General features: G+C 36.3%; 1 protein-coding gene across 3 annotated transcripts in view; it reads left to right on the forward strand.

Annotated features, from left to right (window-relative positions):
- The window catches only part of ntrk3b (neurotrophic tyrosine kinase, receptor, type 3b), a 201,168-nt gene that overhangs the window by 31,152 nt on the left and 145,886 nt on the right, over positions 1-24,130 (forward strand). For all 3 annotated transcript variants that reach the window (XM_030129404.1, XM_030129411.1, XM_030129415.1), the window contains exons 2-3: positions 14,546-14,620; positions 18,055-18,126. In XM_030129404.1, the coding sequence (XP_029985264.1) occupies positions 14,546-14,620; positions 18,055-18,126 (147 nt within the window). The remainder of the gene's footprint in view (positions 1-14,545; positions 14,621-18,054; positions 18,127-24,130) is intronic.

Genomic DNA, 24,130 nt, shown 5'->3' on the forward strand with positions numbered 1-24,130 from the left:
CCCGATCCCGTGGTTGAAAAACACTATATGCCTTTACTATTCTGTGCAAAATTGCCAAAAAAAAATCACTTTAATCAAGCACATTTTCTGTTTCTATAAACATTTTCCTGTGCAAATTCCTAACATACACATTAAATATGTCTATGGAAATGCACCTCATGACTCCAAAGTGCATGTTACTGATACATATTATACCATGACAATATACTGTTCATGTTTTTAATTGATCTTTCACAGTACATGTGTTCATATTAGCAACATTTAAAATATTTTAGATAAATGTTGAGAGCACATTGGTGTCTACTGTGATGGTGCTTTATTTTCAAGTTTCATCACTATGCATTGCTCAGAGGGGAAACTAACTAAAAGAACACACAAGCAGCAAAACATGTCCTTGCCTTTTTTATGTTCCCTCATCTGCACATTTACTGCAAATTTATCTTTGTCTCCTTCAATACTTGAATCATTAATCCACTTCCATACATCAATAGCAGTCGCCAGTGTCAAGCAGCTTACATGATCTCCTACAATTATGTTAAAATTTGCTCGCTCTACTGTTTTGCCGTGTTCACCTATTAAGAAATGAATAAGCAGTGTTGTTTCCTGTTGCTCATTTTCACTGAGGCTAAGAACAAGATAGCAGGTAGGGGTTCAGTGTGTAGCCCAGGGCCACTTCAACACAACAGATGGCTGTTGCTGGGATCGAATCTGTTCCTGTTTGGTTCCAGGGTGTTCTCCTCAAGCACTCAACCACCCTGCTACTCGGTTCAGATTGTACTTTGTTGGAGGCCATTTTCTAAAGCCATTCTCTAAAGGAGGCGGTAATCTCATAGGCCTAACAAGCTGAATTTCCATGTGTAGTTTTTTCTTATTTTGCTGTATCATAATCAATTAAAAATGGTCACATGATTACATTTGAAAACGTGATTCAGAAAGCACTTTAAAAAAAATACTGTTAAGAAAATGAGGGCTTACAGATGGACCAGAGAGAGACTATAGTCATAATGCTGTCAAGAACAGTAAAATCCTCCCTTTTTTGCTTTGCTTAAATCTTTTTACTGCCATATAATATTCATTTTGACAAAGTAATGACTCTAAATTATTATGCTGTCTCACTCATCATAAAGATGAGAGTGTCTACTTGAAAGTCTGAAATGTAAAATGTGAGCAACTCTATTACTTCCCAAATGATGTTGATTTTTTATTTTTGTACCATTTGATTTGTGCATCCTCCAAGGATCTAGGAATAACAGGACAAAGATTGAATGGTCCTGTATCATCATATCATCTTTGTTATTCATATCCATCTTTTCACAGCAGTGTAATCCACATGCATATTCAATGTGCCGCGGACAATCAGAGGCTCTGAGCAGACAACGTGCTCAGGTCCGCAGGGAGGTGTTGCCTGCTTCCACTGTGCAGTTTGTTGACAGCAGCTGATGAAAATGGGGATAGTGCTAAATTATATCACAGAGCATCAAGCGACACTGCAAATTAAAACATTTTGTGTTCACATAAATTATACTTTTTCATATCACAACACTGCATTAGTATGTTACTAGAGTACACAATCAATGAAATCAAGTCCTATTGATGTGAGGCGGCCATATTGCCTTGTGTGTTTAATTACAGAGGATCACAAATTCCTGTTTGAATATAAACTTGACAACATGAAACTTTTTGTGTGGATCAAGTTAGCTTTCAAAAAACGTCCAAATAAAAACCTTAGATAAAGGAACATTTTCAGCACGTTCATGGTTGCAAACAGCTAAATGTGATTCTTAATTCACTGTGATAATCTGGGTGTAATTATAGGGTATAATTTGTTAAGTAGTGCATGCTCATATGAACAGCACAGCAGCTATAATGGAGCTGGTGCATCACTTATCCATTCTAAGCAATATGGAGGTCTGATGCCCTTTGCACATGAACACAGATATTTTTCTAAACAGATAGTTTTTAAGAAAAGTTATTTCTGCACAACCTTTATTTTACCAAATATAATATAATATGACAATGCAGAAACTACAAAGTGGTACAAACACTGAGCTAAAACATTTTTTGTGGTGGACTTGAAACTGTGGACACCATGGATGATACTGGATTGACCTTTGTGTGTGTGTTTTTTTTTTTTTTTTTTAACTGTATCCTTCAGATCAGTGGTTCTCAAACTATTTACACTTGAATACCCCCTTCAATATATATGCTTTCACAAAGTACCCCCAACTCTCGCTTCAGCATTTTTGATTGAAAAAATTAGGAAAAAAAAATGTGTTCCCATGCCAAAAGTGTGTTTTTATTTTCAAAATCTTGTAAACAAACAACATATATCTAACTATAAAATATTAAAAATAACACATCTTTATAAGTAAATTTGGTGTGCAAAATATAAACTGAAAAGTGCCCCATTCATTGCTAACAAAAATAAATTAATCGGTCATTAATGAATAAATGAACTTTTCATCCACAAAAAATAATTACTTAATTACTCAAATAAACCCATCTTGAATAATATAAAATAGAAATGTTCTTAAAATGTTACCAAAACTTAGGAGGGGCCTACAAGTTTTTACAATATTGAAATGAAATAAGGTCAGGGGTGTCAATTTTATTATACTGTATGAATGTATAAATTGTGTTTTATATTTCAGCATTAATTCTTATTATTTTTTTGTATTCAGTACATGATGACTTATTTAACCCATAAAGACCCAGTGTTACTTTTCCTGGCAGTTCCCAAATTAATTTTTCTTTCACTTTTTTAAAGCAATTTATCACCAGTTATTATAGTATTATCCTCTGTAATTTGCATTTCTTCAATAAAAATCTGTACCCCAAAATTTTATTGACTAATCATGATCATAAACGCTCAGATAAAAGTTAATTGTCATAATATCAGAAAAAGAGAAAAATGAAGAAAATCTGACTTTTTCAACAAAATTTGTCACTAACTGAACATAAACCAAGTTTCTCCATCCACTGTCATTTATTAAACTCCATGGGTTTTACTGATGAATCAATGTTGTAGGAGATGACAGTGTTTCAACGTTCACTACAGAGCCTCTAAACGTCCAAATGGGTCATATGACCATGAAAAAATGACAAACTGAATTTTACACCAATTATTTACATGGATTAATAGGTTTAATGAATCAGAAGTCATTAAACATTTTATATTGGTACATGATTTTGGTCACCAGTGGTTGTTCAGGTCTTTATGGGTTAATGTATTTTTCCCAAAAAATTTCAAGTACCCCCTGGGCTCCTTCCAATGTCCTGGGGGTACATGTACCCCATTTGAGAAAAACTACTTTAGATTATGTGGAGTTTGCCATAACGCCAATCTGGTCCATCTCAAAAATATCTGTTCTGACCTCAATCTACTGCAGGTCATACACTGATTTTTACAGCAGGACACATTGTTTCAGGTTCGTGTTCATTACACAAAGCAATAACACACATTCACAAAATGAGGTGCGATGTTATTGTTGTCCAATGTCTCTATTTTCCCCAAACACGCGGATATAAAAAAATATTTGTGTGACCAAACACTGGCCCACATGTAGAGAAAAATATCCGTTCTGCAAAATATCTCCATTTGTGTGGATGAGGCACAAGATAAATATTAATAAAAGATAGGAAACCTGTATGAACAGGCGTCATGCTTGTCTGAATCATTATTAATAGGACAATTATGAGACTCAACAGTTTTAACAGAACTCAAATAATGGCTGATGTACAAACATCTGACTCAACACAATAATAATTTTAAAGTGTAAAATTATTCATTGGATTTTTGATGGTTGAAAGATGGTGGAAGACGATTTGTTAGATGTGAATAGCTCGTTTAGTGAAAAGCATCAGTTCTTGTGTTTAGGTGATTACACATCAACGAGCACAATTATGAGTGTTATATTAAATTTGCAAATAATTGTACATTAACTGTACATGCAGAAGGTTTTAACATAGGTCTAAATAAGACTTAAATATAAACTTTAAGTCTAAATGTAAATACTCAGATATACAGTTTAACCACTGTAGAGCTATGGAATCACAGGAGTGCCAAAATTAAAAGGAAATAAATGTAGAAATAAAAAGAGAATCAATAAAAGAAATGTGGAAATAAAAAGAGAATCAATAAAAGAAATGTGGAAATAAAAAGAGAATCAATAAAATAAATTTGGAAATAAAAAGAGAATCAATAAAAGAGAATCAATAAAAGAAATGTGGAAATAAAAAGAGAATCAATAAAAGAAATTTGGAAATAAAAGGAGAATCAATAAAAGAAATTTGGAAATAAAAAGAGAATCAATACAAGAATCAATAATAAAAAATATACAAATGCAGTCATATCATTGCTTTTGCTTATTCCATTTTGACATTGTCTTTTCCATTTGCGTTTTGACATTGTCTTTTCCATTTGCTTATTGTCATTTCTTTTACCTGATGGCTCAAGCTGTCAATCAAATGGCTGTGGGCGGGTCTTTCTGTCCAGGATAACTAGTCGATACCTGATCAGACGATTCCGGCTTGACAGTGGCTATGTTTATGTGTTAGCTCTCAGCGCGGGAGACCAGAAGTAGCGTCACGGACAGGACATAGACACACATACACATGTGTCAACTAGGACCATGTCTGCATTCGTCAGTGCAGATATTTCTCCAAGACTTTCCATTACATCTTCCACCAACCTTAAAATATAGTCTGTTGGAAAATTTTCCTCCACATACCGAGCAATTGCTAATAATTCTCGTTGAACGCCTCTTCTCAATTTGTCCACGTCAACCATATTTAACTTTCCCTCTTTTTACTACAGATAAATGTGTATGTGTGTCTACGTCTTGTCCGTGACGCTACTTCTGGTCTCCCGCACTGAGAGCTAACACATAAACATAGCCACTGTCAAACCGGAATCGTCTGATCAGGTATCGACTAGTTATCCTGGACAGAAAGACCCGCCCACAGCCATTTGATTGACAGCTTGAGCCATCAGGTAAAAGCAATGACAAAACGCAAATGGAAAAGACAATGTCAAAACGTAAATGGAAAAGACAATGTCAAAACGTAAATGGAAAAGACAATGTCAAAACGCAAATGGAAAAGACAATGTCAAAATGGAATAAGCAAAAGCAATGATATGACTGCATTTGTATATTTATTATTGATTCTTGTATTGATTCTCTTTTTATTTCCAAATTTCTTTTATTGATTCTCTTTTTATTTCCAAAATTATTTTATTGATTCTCCTTTTATTTCCAAATTTCTTTTATTGATTCTCTTTTTATTTCCACATTTCTTTTATTGATTCTCTTTTTATTTCCAATTTTCTTTTATTGATTCTCTTTATTTCCAAATTTCTTTTTTTGATTCTCTTTTTATTTCCACATTTATTTCCTTTTAATTTTGGCACTCCTGTGATTCCATATGGAGCAGAGGCACTGGCATGAGGCGTTTAGAATTTCCAACTCAAGCCCTTTGCATAGAAATCAGGGAGATCACAATTTTCAAGAGATGTTAAATTTTGTTCTTGCATTGGAAAAAAAGCAAGTAATACATATAGGTTTCTTCACATTTGTTAAATACAGCACTTATAAAAACTGAAGGTTTTTAGATAAATACTGGTGGAGAACATTGCAGCCTTTAGATATATATTTAATGTTTCTATATCTGTATCACAGTTTATTTATTTATGGTTGGTATGTAGGGATTAGAACATTAACATTCAGTGTCATGTTCTCATTTATATTTGACCACCTAAATATAATATTATATAATATTGTAATATTTAGTTAATACTAAATTGTATGTATTTATACTTTCATCTATTAAAAGAATGTTTACTCTCTGATAATACATGACTGAGCTAAAGTTATTCTCATAAGATATTTTAGTTTTGTAGCATTTCAGCACAATATTGTTATGTAAAATCTGTTCTTTGCACATTGGAATATGTTTGCAATGAAATCAACTCCTCAACAATTGAATTATAGCAAAATATACTAGTCTAGTTATATAGTACATACCAGCAGCGGCTGCTCGTCTTTCAGAGAGGGGAAGCTCATTGTTGGCTTACATAAAAAAAATGGTCAAGTTATTTAAACATAAATTCAGCCCTCCGTTCCTTTTTAAGAAAATGGTCAGTGACCTTAACGTACCAAGTAAACAAGAAAACGTTGAAATTATGTTAAATTGAAACAATAAAGTACAATGAGTCTGTTTTATTTACAGTGCAAGAAATGAACGAGTAATTTCGTAGTGGTTTCTCTCTTGATTTCACAGCAGAATGCACGACGGTATTAAACTGAACTGTCAGTGAAGGAGTAGATCTCAAAATAGCTGTCAATCAAATGGGATTCAGCCTTTCAACTGATCCTCTCATCAGCACATGGAAGCCTAGTGTCCAGCCCAGCTGAGCTCCGCCCACAGCTCCATTCACCCCCAGAGACGCCAAGCGTCCGGGGGCGGGACAACATCGTGGCATTTATCCAATTACCATCCAGTTTTGAGACAATGAAAAAAAAACTGTTCCACTCAGTCCCATTGAAGTGCATGGACACTGAGCGTCTACGGGCAAATGCACTGACCATAGATCGTATGAGAAAACAGCGCAACAGGAATGTATGAGAAGTGAACATTATCGAGTCTGCTGATATGTGATAAAGCTGATTCTGAACGAACTCGTCTGTGAGATGAACGTGTTCTAACACATTTGTAGTCAATGAAATGTCAACACAACCGTACATATTTAACCATTTAATTTTTGTAATTTTAGGGAAAACCAGGCTTCCCTTGCAGTCTATGAGAAATCACCACTGGTACATAGTGTTTCCAGAGCCAAAGTTGGGTTGTATTACAAAGGCCAAATACAGGAATGCCCATAAAGTTGGAATAATTTCATTTTCAGACACATTCCTCTTTTTGTTCATTTTTTAAAAACATCAGTAATCACTACTTACACTTCATGTATCAAGAATAAATCACATATGGACAATACTAATGTTGTCCTTGTAGGTTTGCATTGGACATTGATAACTCCAGTGTCCCTAATGTTTACTTAGTGTTTACTTAACATTAGATTTTAAGCTTTAAGGTTTCATCCAAACCCTGAGGTTACATTGAACATCAGGCCCCAGTTTGTGGATTTTCTCTGTTGCTGGGGTAACACATTGGTAGTCTGAATGAGCAGAGCCAAGGGATTCCGTCATGTCTGCTAGCCTGGTCACATTAATGACTCAGCTCCCTGCCCACAGAATCAGTTGTTTCCATTCCAACACTGATCTCAACATCAGCCATGTTAGTGTTTGTACAAAGGAGCTACAGCTGACATACATACATGCATCTTGCTGTCTTGTTCTTCTGTTATTTTAGGTTTTTGGTAATGAATGAGTGACGGTATGCGTGGGATTGCATAACGCTGTTAACACTGGCAGCACTTAAAATATATTATTGGAAATTAGGTAGAGCTTCCTGATGGAGTCAGAACCTTCCAACTCATTTAGTGCAAAATAAAATAGAATGAAACAGATTCACTAATGTTTTCTTAGCCTTAACGTCTCCCACCTGCCAGCCATTTTAGAGGAAATGGCGAATCAGGAGCCAACATTTGAGTCATGCATGATGTGGTTCTACTGGTGCTGTTTACATTTTACCACCATAGCAGGTGACGCACCCTGCAGCGCAGTCCTCAAATAAACAGAATGTCTCCCATGCTGTGTCGTCATAAGCCAGATAGACCAAAGGCAAAAGATATGGCACCGGAGTACAACTTTTGCTACAGCGTATTGCAAGCTGCTCTTGTCATGAAATAGAAAGTGTTATCTGATCACAAAAGTCACACCGCGCAAAGAAGTGCAAGTGTGTTTCAGAGCTCAGGCTGATGCTGTGAGGCTGTTCTATGAATAGGACAGGATATGTACATGGAAGTTTACTGCCTGCTACTCTGCAAACCATCAGCCTGCCGTGTAATAAACCTCTGTAGGTGCTTGTCTTGAAGATTGTTAGGTCCACGGCATTGATTTGAAATTTGACATTTAGGATGAAGTTCCCCTTAGCGTTTTAATCATTTTCCTTTTTCCAAAACAAAGCAATAAAGACTTTGCCATATCCTCTACAACAGCTCCTCATTACAGTGGCTTAATTGAAAGTGGTGTGCCCTATGTGTGTTTCCTATTTCATTTTCAAACCATTATAAACAAATAATTTACAGATGTTCTGCTTTCTACAGGCACCAGCCTCAGGTCTTTTATTCTACCAGTTCAGAGCTGTTTTAGTGATATTTGTCATGATCCATCAGGTTTGTGCTCTAGATAAATGTGTTCACAGGGCATTTGGCCATCCTGCTTAACCCATAAAGACCTAGTGCTACTTTTATGTCAGTATACTACATTTAACCTTCCTTAATTAATTTATCATACTTTATCAGCACCTTTTATAATATTAACCACTGTTTTACTTTTTTTTCAGTGAAAATCAGGTATTTTCCTCTATTTAATTTACTGAACATGTAGATGTTAACTAAAGCTCAGACCAAAGTTGAGGGTAATTATATCAAAAACAGAGAAAACTGAAGAAAACATGACTTTTTTTTAGTTAAATCTATCATTCACTGAACATAAACCAAGTGTCTCCATCCACTGTCTTTGATCCAACTCCATGAATTTTACCGGTAAATCAATGTTGTAGAAAATGATGGTGTTTCCACGGTAACTACGGAGTCTCTGAACGTCCTAATGGGTCATATCTGATCACCATGAAAAGATGACAAACTGCATTTTACACCAGTTATCTACGTGTATTGATAAGATTAGTGGATCAACAGGTATTAAACATTTTTGATCAGTAGATGATTTTGTTCAGTGGTGGATGTTTAGGTCTGTATGGGTTAATATGACCCACAGCAATGTCCTGTGGTTTAGCAGGTAACAGTCGTGAACTCCAGTTTATGAGTAATAATAATAATAATAATAATAATAATAATAATAATAATAATAATAATAATAATAATAACTTTATTTATGTAGCACCTTTAAAAACTGAGTTTACAAAGTGCTTTGACAGACAAAGCAGAAGGGCACAACAGCAGAATACAAGATGCAAACAACGACACTAAAACAGAAAACAACAGAATAAAAGAGATATGTACGGCAAACGCATAAACATGACACTCCGAATAAATATGAGTCTTTCGAAGTAGAGAGGGCAGAAATAACGCAACACGATGTGTCAAATTAATGCAAAAATGAAGGCGTGAAATAAAAGAACATCATGTATGACAATATAAATGAATAACCAAAACAGGGTAAAATTAAATATTCCACAATAAGAAGGGACAATTTCACATAAAGGCAAGTCTATGAAAATGTGTTTTAAGAAGTGGTATATTGTGACGATTAGACACAATGTCATCTAACATTCTCAGACATATCTCCACACTTTTTTAGTACTGTGCTGGTGCTATAGATACTTCTAGCACCCTCCACTATCACTCTGGAATAGGGATAAAACTTACTGTATCTGGGATATTTGGCTAGTTCTTGGGCGGTGCTGAATGCAGGATGCCGTGACAGTGCATTTGCAAAATAGTATATGGAGGGAAGTTGTTCTGATGGAACATGTAAGCATGAGGAAGTTTGCAATAGTATAAAAATGAGGTCCCTGTGAAATAAAATGGCACATAAAGAGTAGTGTGGCTATGTCAAAACCTACCATTTTGAGCCTGGAGGTTGTGGTTCTTTCCTTTCAAAGTGATAGCACATAATGGAAGACAGGAAAATGACAATCCTGACATTGCTCAATGGAAATGTTAACTCTTCTTCTGGCAGAGTACTTCAAACAAGCCGGAGTAGACAAGGTGGAGTCTGATTTGCTGACTTTATTATATAGGGTCAAGCTCTTAGTGGAAGGAGGACAGGGTGGATCTAACAGAACAGACCCAGTGTCCATGTTCTGTTTTATCCTTGAAGAGAACGTTATTACACATTGTTTTCCTATTAACCCTATAACACCAAACGTATCATATTTAATACATGAGTTTTGAAGCCCTCTACAGGATCAGTGTGATATTTTTTTTTCTTGAAAAACCTGACATATACAATTACATACATGCAATACACAGATAATCCACTAGGGGGGAGGAATTCGTCTACCAGAGGCCTTTCCAGTGACATGACAAGATTGTTATTAATGAGGAACGAGGCAGAACTTTACCAATTTTCAAAAGGAATTACCAATTTGTTAGACATGTTTGTGTTATATTATGTTTTTGTTTGTTCAAAAATAATATTTAAGCATTGAGACCCGATGTATCAAATATGATACAAAATTGAAACTCATTCATGGAAATTGATAATTGAAAAAACATTTTTTGGGGTTGTTCAGAAGAACCAATAAAGGCTCCAGTTTCAAAGAACTGGAATTTTCTGTCAGTGATTTAATGGTCCAGGCTTTACAGGGTTAAATATAAACATGTAGCATTCTTACTTTAACTCTTACCATGATCTTTTTCCAAACCTTAACCCAAGTCTGAACCATAACCACATGCCTGTTACTACTACGTGCACAGTGATTACCATGTGTTATATTATTTCTGAACCAAACTACAACCCTGGCATGACTGCAGTGTAAAAGCACTGGAGGTTTATTACATTTAACCCATAAAGACCCAAACATCCACTGGCAACCAAAAAAGATTTACTAACAGTTGATCCACTAATCCTATCAATACATGTAAATAATTGGTGTAAAATACAGTTTGTCATTTTTTCATGGTCATCAGATGTGATGCATTTGGATGTTCAGAGGCTCCGTAGTGAACGTGGAAATACCGTCATCTTCTACAACATTGATTCACCAGTAAAAATCCTTGGAATTGGATCAATGACAGTGGATGGAGACACTTGTTTTATGGACAGTTATTGATAGAATTGCTGAAAAAGTCACTTTCTCTGCAGTTTTCTGTGTTTTTTTTATTTGTTATATCTACAGCCAACAGAACACAGAAACTAGGGGTCACTGGTTGAGCACAAAATATTTAAACGACACACAGTAGTAATTATGCATTGTTTTGTTTATAGTCCAGCCATTTTCTCCAGCGCTTTATGAAGATATGTTCCTTGAGCTGTAGGTAATAAGTCAATTTTTCCATAGAGCAGATTTCCTCTGTTATAGCCACTGATCCTCATGGGGTGCATCAGTTTTGAGCCAGTTCCTTGCAATGGCCTTTTTGGAAGCAATTACAAGAATTTTAAAGAGGTATTTGTCTTCTTTTTTTAATACATCTCCAGGTAGCAGTCCCGGCAAAAAAAACCCAAAACAAAACGTTTTCTGTGTTTTGATATTATAACCTTTGTGTTTACTCTGAGTTTTCATGAACATATACATGATCAGCTAATTAAATATAAGGAAAAATACATGATTTACACTGAAAATTGCAAAATACAGAGGATGATATACAATAAATGGTGATAAATCGCTTAAGAAAGGTTAGAGAGAACTAGAAAAGCACTCGGAGAGCGCAGACCACCGCCAAGGCAGATCAGCCCCCCCCCACCCCAACCACCAATAAAATTTTACCATTTGTTCCTTGTGCCAGTATCAACATTTCCTGAAAATTTCATCCAAATCTGTCCATAACTTTTTCAGTTATCTTCCAAACAGACAAACAAACAAACAGACAAACCCCAATGAAAACCTCCTTGGCAGAGGTAAAAATTCATTTGGGAACTGACACAACAGTAGCCCTGGGTCTTTATGGGTTAAACATAATCTCTGGTAGTTTTGCATCATTCGTCTCGCTGCCCACCATTTTGTCTAATTTGTCCAGATGCCTGTATTGGCACAAATCCTACAGAAGCTAGTATGGGTTGTGTGAGATAGATGACAGATGACATATTTGGTCATTCAGTTTTGGAGGATTTGCTGATTTACAGGTTTCAAACTCCTCCTGTTTCCACTCACTTGCCTCCCATCTGCAATCAGCCTCAGCATGAAATCCAGCTCTCCACTACTCACCTTTGTCAGGTTGTTTTGAACCAGCACAACAAACACAGCCGTATTATCCTGCCAATACTTACAGTAATCACAGTTTGTCCCTAGGTTTCGGTCTCTTGTCAGGTGTTTTATTACTTTTTTCACTCCCGATCTGTCGTCTGCCTAATCCCTGTCTGTTTTGACAAAAATCCTGAATGACCTTCAGGTACAGAACCCTGCCAGCCTGACTTTTTTTTTTGTCTGATCCTTACCTGCTAAGTTACCTTTTTGTATCTATTTCTTGGTTGCCAACCTGTTCTCCCTTTCTGGTGTTTTTGTTTCGTGCGCTGCCTGAAGCTGGCCAGATATGGCTATTCAAGCAATTTCAATGTTGCACATTCTATTGGAATAAAAACATGAGGTGCACTCCTGTCTGAATTGTCTTAATTCTCCGTTTTTTCTTTCTTAATGTTGACAAAAACATACCAGTTTGATATAATCATAAGTTTCAAGCCTTGGCTCACGCAAACAGTCACTAGAACATAGTCAACAACAAGTAAATGTGCACTCACAGGCACAAAATGCGAGAAAAAAAAAAAAAGCAACAAAATCCAGTCATGATGTTGATGATTTATAGAATAGAATAGAATAGAATAGAATAGAATAGAATAGAATAGAATAGAATAGAATAGAATAGGATAGGATAGAATAGAATAGCCTATTCTACCCTCTAGAATAGAATAGAATAGAATAGAATAGAATAGAATAGATCTTTATTGTCACTGTCACAGGAACAAGGAAAATCAGTTTAGCAGCTCAGTGTGTAAGGCTGTATAAAAAATATTAAGCAAATACTGAAAATGTAGGCATGTGCAAAAAGAAAAGGATAAAATATTAAATATACATATGCTACTAAGTACTACAAAAACGACTGAAACATACTAAAGCTAACTCTATACTACACATGAGAAATATGTACAACAAGTGGTGCCAGGCACAACAAACCCCGCCCCTTGCATGTAATGTAGCTTATTCTGGCATCGATCCAGCTGATGTCATCATGTCTGTGTGTGTGTTGATGTCAGCATATCAGTTGCTTTTATATATGTGTCATGTTTTGAAGTAAATTGAAACAAAATTGATATTTTTTATAGACATTTGAAATTTCGACCATTATAAATAATTTGGAGAAGAAAAAAGATTTTAAAAATTCATTAAAAAAATTGAACTTTAACCTACTTTCCTCAAAATGTAATGATTTCTATTCTGGGTCACTGGCAATCTACAAACCCAATTTAGTATGAATTCAACCAATAGTTTTGCTGCTAGAATGTTAGCAAACAAAGAAACAAACAAAAATTAACCAAAAACAATACCCCCTGCCTCCCCTTTGGAGAATGAGGTAAGAAATTAGGATATATACAGGGCAATCTAGGATATATACATATGTACAAATATTTATGTTAGTGTTGCAGATGATGATGATGTGCAGACAGTAATTCACTCAAACATGTTTTGCTGTATTTTGTCCTTCCTGTGTTGTTAAATGATTAAAGTGCTTTTATCCCCCCCTACAGGCACCACTGATCATCTCTGATCACTGATCACTGGTCATTTCAATACTTTTCAACAGCTCTAGTAACTTTTTTTTAATCACTTCTTCGGACTCAAGGATCCAAACCTCAAAGAATATGGTCCAAACTCTAAATTTTATTTTACTCACTCAAAAAAATAAAAAGAGGCAGAAAGACTTAAAAAACAAACATGACTCATAAGGAAACTAGTTGCAGTCTTATAGTAAGTGAACCTGTAAAATTTTAAGTCTTTAGATAGAAGTCGCTCACCCTTTAGTCTCTTTCACGTATTTTCAGTATGTTATCAGAGTCTTCCAGTGTATGGTAGACAGTAACTGCATATCAATAACCATCACTGATAAATCTTTCCACTCGCTCCTGACTCAGTGTGTTTTCTCGACCACTTGTGCACCAACTTCCTACCTTCAGTCCTCTATTTACCTTCACTCAACATCTGTGCTACCCGGTCTTATCCTCCTCTACCTGATCCCGGTGATGGACCGTCTCTCTCAATTTACCTCACGGTTAAACCATGCTCCACTCTCCATTTTCCTCCTGTCCTGTGCTTACCTATGCCTTCTGATCTTCTGAGACCGCTCCGATCCACTACACCATGTCAAACTGTCTGACAATAAACCACTGTTAAACCACTTTCTGTCTCTGTGTTGTGCATCTAGTCAAGACCCAACCTCATTACAGAAAATCATGTGGTGTATTTATTTGTTTTGTTCCCCCTCACACTTCCCCCTCAGATAGATTAAGCTCCAGAAGCCGCCTCATGGCAATTAAATCTATCAGAGGGCAGCGGAGAGGGCTCTGTCAGAGCATTTCCAATAATTGCAGTTTAAATGAATATGGATTCAAAACCTTTGACAACACAGAGCCAGTTATTTTCAACTTCGGACTGAAAAAAATAAATATCTTCCATGGTGTTTTTGGTTACTTTTCCTTTTTTCCTTGTCCAGGAACCTCACATTTACCATTCCCTTTGTTTCTGTTTACAGACACATAGAGAACTGGACAGGATTGCAGACTCTCAGAGATGTCGATATGGAGCTCTACACTGGACTACAGAGACTGTGAGTGTGTATTCTGTTATCTAGTGGTAGTGGTGGTGGTTGTGGGGATGGGAAAAGGGAAAGGGGTGGGGGTGGAACCAGTGACAGACCCTTTACTGTGTTTGCACATTACGTGTTGCACATTTTAAAAAGGACAGTGCACCCTATACTACTGTTAATCCCTGTTTTCCATCAGGTTGCCTGTCTACTTACTGCACAGAGGTCAAAGATTTCCTCTCAGAGATGAAAGCACTAGCTCTTCTTAGAACACAAGTAGCTGCAGCTGCACAAAACACCAGCAAAGCATCAGGATTTAATGTCCGATACATCTATGAATGTGACACAATCCGAGCTAATACTCTAAGGAGATGACAAGGTGTTAGTCGGGTTTCACTGAGAGAAAAGGGAGTGAAGAGTCTGTTTCGGATCCTAACACAAGCTGATGTTTAAACCAGCTTTTAATTCTTGATAGTCACACACCAATGGAACATTCTCTTCGTTTTGCTTAGCCGCTGATCAAATAATGCTAAAAAGCAGCAGAGAAAATTGAATTAGAGGTCCCTGCTGTAACGTTGTGATTTTTTTTTCTGCATTCCCATCTCTTCACTTCTTAAAGCAATGTCACGCTCCTTTTCTGCTTGGCTATCCTGTACTGTGAGGCCACATCCTTTACATTCCTGTCGTCCCCCACCACTCCTCTCTTAGCTCCTGCCTCCCAACCTCCTCTTCCTCTTTATTTTTTCCTTTTCGCAGAGAATGGTATTCTCTTTTGCCCTCCAAAGTCAGAACTGGCCTCTCCCCTGATCCCCTTGATCCCTCATCAGGGAGGCCAACAGCAATATCTCCACCACTAAATTAGCATTTTTCTCATTACCACCACCTCTCTCCTGCTGCCTTGTCTGGGGACACCGGCTCCTCCCTGCCTGCAGTCGGGCCTTCCCAGGGAACGTTGTTACCTTGTGTGATACTGCCTTGTGGGGCTGATAGTGTGGAGGGACGACTGAACCACAGTTATTCGAGGGCAGCTTAGAGTGCCTCATTTTTATATTTAAGCTTATTCATCTCTGTTTGAATAACTGAATAACGATGCAATATTTAATTCATCTGGACACAGAACACAATAATTGTATATTTCTGCCCAGAATAAGAAGTAGATTGTATTGACTCCAAGCAGACTTTTTCTGGTAGTCTCTAGAAGTTTTCTTTTCTCCTTTTTTTTTTTTTTAATAACACAAACACAAACCATATGCTTTGCTGAAGATCATTACAGAGTTAAGGGCAATGATTAGCCAATTTAATTTCCTCCTAATTATATTTAGGCATTTACCTAGTATTATCTTAATGGAGTGATATTTAGCTTTTTTTTTTTTTAAATGGAATTATGCATTTTAAAACATTTTCCTGTGGTCTGCATAAACTGTAAATGCTATGCTTGGGTTCTTTATTAATTAAACTCCACAGGTCTATCTTCAAACCTATTTCTGAGTTATGACACCAGAAAGGTCATTTTGAGCGCTGGGCCTTTAAATGCAAATGAGACACTCCATGCTCCACCCCCTCCAGGTTGTTGACAGCGCTGTTCTTTCCGTTTTTCAGTATGGACTACAACGACTGCTGCTGACAAACAATTATGACGTACTCTGAGAAATGATAATCGGAAGTCTTGACCTTATAAGTGCAAATGTTATGATGTAACTAGTTATAGATGCAAAAAAATTAAGAAAGAATTGAACTGTGTTGTGTTGGAAAGGAATTGGGTTCTAGAAATCCACTTGATTTTTGCCAAAATGAATATAAAGATATCTTTGCAGCACCTGGAAGGTTCAAATTTAAACTTTATGAACTGTTAGGGTTCAAATACACAAATAAATGAACCAAATACTAATAAAAGTGGGTTCAGCAAAATATGACCCCTTTAACATACCTTATACTTCTCCGTATCACTGTCACATGTTCCCTGTAGTTTTGAAGAGGGGTTTTCAAATTTTCAAATTTTCAACAAACTACATTTTCAGATGAAGATAGAGAAGTAATGGAATTATTTTTCAAATAACTGTCTTTTACTCAAATAAGTAATCAAGTAAAATATGTTTTGGTAACGTGCTGTAATTTTTCACTTACTATTTGTGTGGTGTGGTGAAATAACTCAGAGATTCTGAACTAAATTAGAATAGCGAAGGCTTTGTGAGCTTTAAAGACAATGTTCAGATCTCACACTAAATGTAACTCAAGCCATAAGAATCTGCAGAAATGTTTTTTTAATGTGTGTGTGAGCAATGATTAGCAAAAAAAAAAAAAAATCTCTTAGTTATCTTTGACTGCTTATTGAATTTACTCACCTCGAAATTGTGAACCACAGTTTTTCTGGGAAACATGGTAAAAGTTTAAAGCCCACTAAACTCTGTGGAGCACCTTTAGAGGTGATATAGCGCGTGTGATTAGATTTAAGAAGGTATCTGGCATCAAACTCTGGGTGTAATCAGCACACTGCATTATGAGGTGCTCACTGCTGATTTCAATGACTTCTTTGGAGAGCACCATCTGTGATTACAAGATTAGAAGTCATTACCATTGTCGTTGAACACCCTGGTTCCCAATGGGGCACTGGGAATTCCAGGACTTCTTGACATGATTCCATGGGGTCCCCTCGCAAAATGAGTATTAGTTTAATTTCACAGTTATTACACTCAATAGATGCTAACACAACGAGGAATGCATGCTGTAATAAGAGGTTTCACCCGCTTTCTGTAAAGACACACAAGTTCATAAATCTCTCACCAAATGGTGCTTCAAAGTGAATTTCTATTTCAGTGTGTGCTCCAGGCTGTACACAAGAAGACTCAAGTTAAAAGAATAATTTGAATAGAGAACCATTCTGACTTGGTACAGACAAAAAGATGAAAACTGGTTTTCCCTATCTGTTCTTGAAATGTTTTCTACCAGTACATGATCACGATTTTGTTCTGTTCTTACGGCGATCGCAATCCTATTAAAGCTTTTTTTGTATCACTTATATATTTTAATCACATGACAAAACATTCAGTATGGGCAGTATATAATTTCAAAACTACTATTTATATAAGAAAAGAAGAAAAGCTTCCATAGAAAATACCTAAATTTCAAATTAGAAAAGAGCACAGACCTCCGCCAAGGCAGATCAGCCCCCCCCCCCCCACTCCCTTGTGTCAGTATCAACATTTTCTGAAAATTTCCTGAAAATCTGTCCATAACTTTTTGGGAAATCATGCTAACAGACAGACAGACAGACAGACCGACCCCGATGAAAACATAATCTCTGTTGTTCCTTGGTGGAGGTAAAAACAATAGCAAGGAACAGAAATGGTCAAGCACACAACAATATGAACAGAATGACCCCATGCCAGACAGAACAGAAATGTCTTTACTCTGCTGGTCAGATCACAGTTTCACTCATGTTTAACCGCTTTTCATTTCAGAACAATCATGAATTGCAACCTGAAGGTGATCCAGCCTCGAGCTTTCGCCCAGAACCCACACCTACGCTACATGTGAGTAAATATTCCTTGACAACCGTGCATCCTCTGCCTTCCAAAGATTTATTATGATCTATAATACTTGACAGCTTCTAGTACTATATGGCTGTAGATGAGTTAGTGTTGAGCAGAAGATGATGCAGCTGATAGAGACTGGCTTCAGGAAAATTGTGGCTCTGCCATTACTGCTGCGACAGCCGCCCATCTTAAATGAGACATCCATTATTTGACTTGGATAATTGGATTCCTATCTGCCACGCTTCTTTTTGCTTTGGTAAAGCAACATGCCGAAGACGCAGTTCCATCTAGTCTGCAGTCACCAAATGAACAATTTGTCCAGGAGGGCGAACATCAGAGAGCCGTGTGAAGAGCAAAGTAATTTCTTTAACAAAGGCTGATGTGTCACCATATGACAGCCTGTTATTCCCCAATTTTCTAGGAGTAAACACAGTGAGGAACTCAGTCACAGCCTTTTACCTGAACACACTGCCATTTGCAGTTTCCAGTTGTTGACTGAGAGACAGTTTTGTCCCTCTTTTCTTCTGCAGATGACTGTTGTGAGGGTTGAATCTGTGCCGTTTGCTCTATGTGTGTGTTCGTTTCTATCTGTGTGTATGAGACAGTCAGTAAGTGGTGGTTCACAACATTGTTATTTGATGGAAAGCAATATATGTGATTTAACAGCCTAATTTTGTCTGTTAGTAAGACGGAGAAATCCAGTCAGATTATCGAACTTTAGTAAACGCTGCCTTTTATAGCATAACTGCTGTATTGTATGGGTGTATATTACTGGTTACACAATGTTTCGATGTTCTTTTGCATAAACCACTAACTGAACTAGATGTTGTTCATCTACTTTTTGTGGTGGTTAAATTTCTCACTTTCACTTTCCCTTCAGTAAAAACACTTCAGCAAATGTTTTATTCATTTATTTGTTTGTTTTTACTCTTTTTTTTTGTGATGTGTTGATAGTGAAAAACTTCAGATTTCCAATAAGTGATTCACAAAAAATGACCTCAGTAAAAACCAAACGGTCTTTCCAGAAAAGTTCAAGTATGTTGTAATACATTAGTCAGTTTAGTATTTGACAGTATACTCATACATTTAGTATGTAACCTTTCTGCACTAAAACAACTAAAAACAACAAGACCTGTGCTACATATTATTGATTTGTGTGTTACATTACATCAAGTGTGTCCAACAACCTTCAAATTCAGAGAAATATGTTCTTTTAATCAATAGACCCATTTCCACTAATGAATTTTAAGTGCATTTTTAAGTGAAAAATAAATAACAACAATCTTCAATTTTCTCAGTTCTTTATAAAAAGTTACAAAAATAAAATAAAGTAAAATAAAAATAAAAATTACACGTCATTGGGGTGGGTTTTCTTTGTTCAAAAACGAGTTAATATGCATTATGAGAAATGAAATTAAATACATTTGGACAAAAAAAACTGAACTCACAGGACTTGCGGTAATCTCCTGGATAAACAATGTTCTGCTTCTTCTACTTAATATTTATATTTATAACATAGCTTATAACACAACCTTCTGAGCTGGTGACAGCCTATTTATTTGCTTCAAACCAGTTTATAGAAACACACATTATTCACATTTTGTTTGTTTATATTTTGTTTGTTTTTTTTAAAACATTACTAATCTAATTGCTTATTTTTTCTGGTGGTCTGTCAAAGGCATCAAAGATTATTATTAATGTTACTTGCGAGTAGAATTAAATGAAATAACATAAGCATAAACATAAATGCCAATTAATATATTTTTATTGAACTAGAATCTGAATAAAAGACAGTTTTCACTAGTAGCGTTGAAATCAACAACTCCCATAATCCCCCACTGCTTCATCATCAAACTACTTATGTTTTAGTGTTGTTTTAATTGCAACAGCCCTAGTAGGAAAAATGACATACTGTGTGTTTAAGGCTGAAAGCTGGTAAACACTTTTCTGCAGATTCTGAAACACCAAATTAGGCTTAGTGCATGTAGCCTTCACTATATTCTCACTACTTCAATGCAGAGATATTTTTGCATTGGAACCTACAGTAAAAAACTCCACCACAGAGAGTCACTGACAGGCCTCTGTTGTGGTCTTGTTAATGCAGTTGGACAGTTGCTAGGTGACACTGAGGATGATGATGTCAAATAAGATTAATTATTATGCTTAGAGCTAGCCTTAGAAGGCCAACCTCATTGATGTCTGTGTCAGGCAGGTCTGCTTAAAGCCCTGCGAACAGACGCTCAACCGGTTGCTCCTTTGTGAAGAGAATTAAAGCCACTTTCTCGCAAAAGAAGCTATTTCAGACACAGTAAAGACATCGCTGATCCCACACGACACAAACCTCATTACTGTAATAAGAACCCAACCCAACTACAATCAGCTTTTTTTTAGATCATTCCCATATTCTGTCTCATACTACATATAGTACACATATTTTTTTCACAATTTGTAGTATATGAAATGATGCAGTGATTTCATTTGCCTTGATATTTGCTGTGCAGTTTCCTTTTCAATCTTTTATTGGTGTAATGTAACAAGAATTCAATCAAAAGCAGAGAAATTCTTAACATCATATTTGCTGAAAAAGAAAGTAAACAAATATATCATGCACAAGCACAAAGGAGGCCATTTATCCTGGTAGCCTGGTTTATTATAAACAAAGAAATGTACAAAGTCAGCTCTGTTCAGTGTGTGTTTTTTTTCTGTAGCCTCACGTAGTTTCAGCATTAGTACTGCCATTATTAGGTGACCTCTATGGGCTCACTGTGCTTTATTCTAACACAAAATAAACCTAATTACAGTAGACCATAGTCCTAATCAGCAGGATATTACAAGAATAGGTGCACAGAGGAGGTGTAGCTAATACCAATAACCTCATATCTGACTACCCACACCAAACCTGAAACACTTAAAATAACTCATATGCTACTATCGGTCACATAGAATTAAGGCTGTAATTAATGGGTCTAACATACCAGTATGAAATGAAAAATAAATCAACACTCACACACTACCAATGTGCTTATCAAGAAATTACAATTTTCTTTTGAAGCCCCAAGCAATGATAGAATAGTCATGCTTTATTGTTAATTATTAATCCATTTGTTAATGCATGTAGTTCAAGATCACAAGGAAATTTCTTTGTTACATACATCAAAGTTCCTCTTATAATGATAATGTCAATTATTTCTTTATCTTGAGATAACAGACTGATTTTTTTTCTGATAATGGGTTAATTTATGATTTCCTCTCCACTGTCACCAAGGGTTTGATCCTGGAGGATTCTGTTGGATGTCTGTGAATTGGCTTATTATGAGTCTGGTTTAGACCAGCTCTAAGTGTAAAGTGTCATGAGGTAACTTTTGTTAGTGCTATATAAATGATATAAATTGGATTGATTGATTGATTATCATGAGAAAACTAAAAGTAGATCTCTAATTTCAGTTTAAATTAGTTGCTACAGAAATCAGAATCAAAATCAGAGGTTCCCAAAGTTGAGGTCACATGATGATTTTCAGAAACTTCTTAATGTGATCCCTGAGGTGGTTATGACTGAGTAAGGGAAATATTGTTGCACCGGTACTCTGAAAGAAGGTTACTGATATAGAGAGTTTCAAGATGCATAGGAAGAGCTTCTACTTTAAAAGAGCAAAGGTTTCTTTACTAAGGCATGAACAACAGCCCTACAGCAACAAACAGGTAAGGCATTGTTCAGCCTGCAGGCTTCACTAATGGTGTCACATTAATAAAAATAAAAATAAACAAAAAGAGGGGGCATATGAACGTTGTTAAACCAACACATTAATGTAAATAAACATTAACACAACCCCACCTTGAACCCTTAAACATAAAACAGAACACAATGAGTAAAATGTCAAGTACCCACAATGCAATGCAGCAAATATGAAACAGTATCGAACATTTCTGCTGCTAAGGTTCCTTGCCGCCACACCATTTAATAAAAAAAAAATCATCACTGTTGCATTACACTTATTATACATATGTGTAATATATACTGAACAAAAATATAAATGCACGACTTTTGTTTTTGCTCCCATTTTTCATGAGCTGAACTGAAAGATCTAAAACTTTTTCTGTGTACACACAAGGTTTATTTCTCTCAAATATTGTTCACAAATCTGTCTAAATTTGTGTTAGTGAACACTTCTTCTTTGCTGAGATAATTCATCCACCTCACAGGTGTGGCATATCAAGATGCTGATTAGACAGCATGATTTTTGCACAGGTGTGCCTTAGGCTGGCCACAATAAAAAGCCACTCTAAAATGTGCAGTTTTATCACACAGCACAATACCACAGATGTCACAAGTTTTGAGGGAATATGCAATTGGTATGCTGACTTCAGGAATCTCCACCAGAGTTTTTGCCTGTGAATTGAATGTTCATTTCTCTACCATAAGCCATCTCCAAAACTGTTTCAGAGAATTCATGAAGAAGACTGTGCGAGGAAAATGGTGGTCACACCAAATACTGACTGGTTTTCTGACCCCCCTTGACCACCCAATACAGTAAAAGTGCACATTTTAGAGTGGCCTTTTATTGTGGCCAGCCTAAGTCACACCTGTGCAATAATCCTGCTGTCTAATCAGCATCTTGATATGCCACACCTGTGAGGTGGATGGATTATCTCAGCAAAGGACAAAGGAGAAGTGCTCACTAACACAGATTTAGACAAATTTATGAACAATATTTGAGAGAAATAGGCCTTTTGTGTACATAGAAAAAGTTTTAGATCTTTGCGTTCAGCTCATGAAAAATGGGAGCAAAAACAAAAGTCGTGCATTTATATTTTTGTTCAGTGTATAATAGACCCACTATTTTCAATAAGAAGCTGCGCTCGTTCCGTGCTGTTGTACAGTTTTTACCCCTGTATTGTTTTTACCCCCTTAGCATTATGCACATGCTCCAAACTGTCGGGCATGTGCAACCGCATTATTTTCAATGTAAACATCCAGTAGTGAAACCTGCTGTACTGAATTAACCCTGTTTATTTAGAATTTATTATAGTAAATTTCACTTTATTTGGATTTTCAAAACTACACAGGTAATGGGGGTAAAAATAACATGGGTGTAAAACCAGCATGCTGTGTGCTGTACCAGATTTACCCACGCAGTGCATATGTGCAAAAACACTGGAAGCAGAAATATAATATGAGGGTAAAGATTGTACATGACACCACACCTTCCTGGGGTCATCAGAAGATCAGCGTGTGAAGGGATTTTTTTTTACACTTAGTAGGTCTACTTATTGAATAAGTAGGACAGAAAGTGGCCGACCTGTGCATGGGAATAGGAAACACTGGTATCATTGTGTGACTCCTGTGTGCACATTTTTTTTTTTTTAATGTTTCAGTCACTTTGGGGATAGTTCTCCCTCCAGTCTCTGGCACTGTTATTGTGGGAGTTCAAAAGTTTAGGAACCCCTGGTCTAGATAACGTTTATGCACACATTGAATTTATGCATATCACTCCTCATGTCTGATGGAGATCATAACTGCAGAAACTGCTGTGGATTCACTGCAACAGAGACATCATAACTTTAAGCTGGTTTTATTACACATCAGTTGAACTGCTACATCCTAATAACTTGCTGCAAACACAACCACGGAAATTACAGTTTGTTTTCTTGTGATAACAGGTTGATTATCTCATTATCTTCAGATAACAAAGCTAGTTTTCTCAAAATGTCCTGTTATTACGAGAAAATGAGCTTTTGAAGGAGATGAGATTCTACTGTGCAGTCGGAGCCAGAGGTCACTGCCTCCTGTAAACTGAATGACCTCATGAAAATGATCATGAACGACAGAGATGGGCAAGAAGCAAGAGTGTATGAGGCCAATAACAGTTCATCTATATCATATATTACCTATATTACATTCTTCATCTATGTTCACTAATAACATATGGAATCAGATGCTGTCGTGGAGGAAATTACTTCTGTAGAGTCGTGCACAGTCCTACTGTCTCATCTACGGTACTTC

This window comes from Sphaeramia orbicularis, chromosome 3 (assembly GCF_902148855.1).
Source record: "Sphaeramia orbicularis chromosome 3, fSphaOr1.1, whole genome shotgun sequence".
In the NCBI taxonomy this organism is placed as follows: Eukaryota; Metazoa; Chordata; class Actinopteri; order Kurtiformes; family Apogonidae; genus Sphaeramia; species Sphaeramia orbicularis.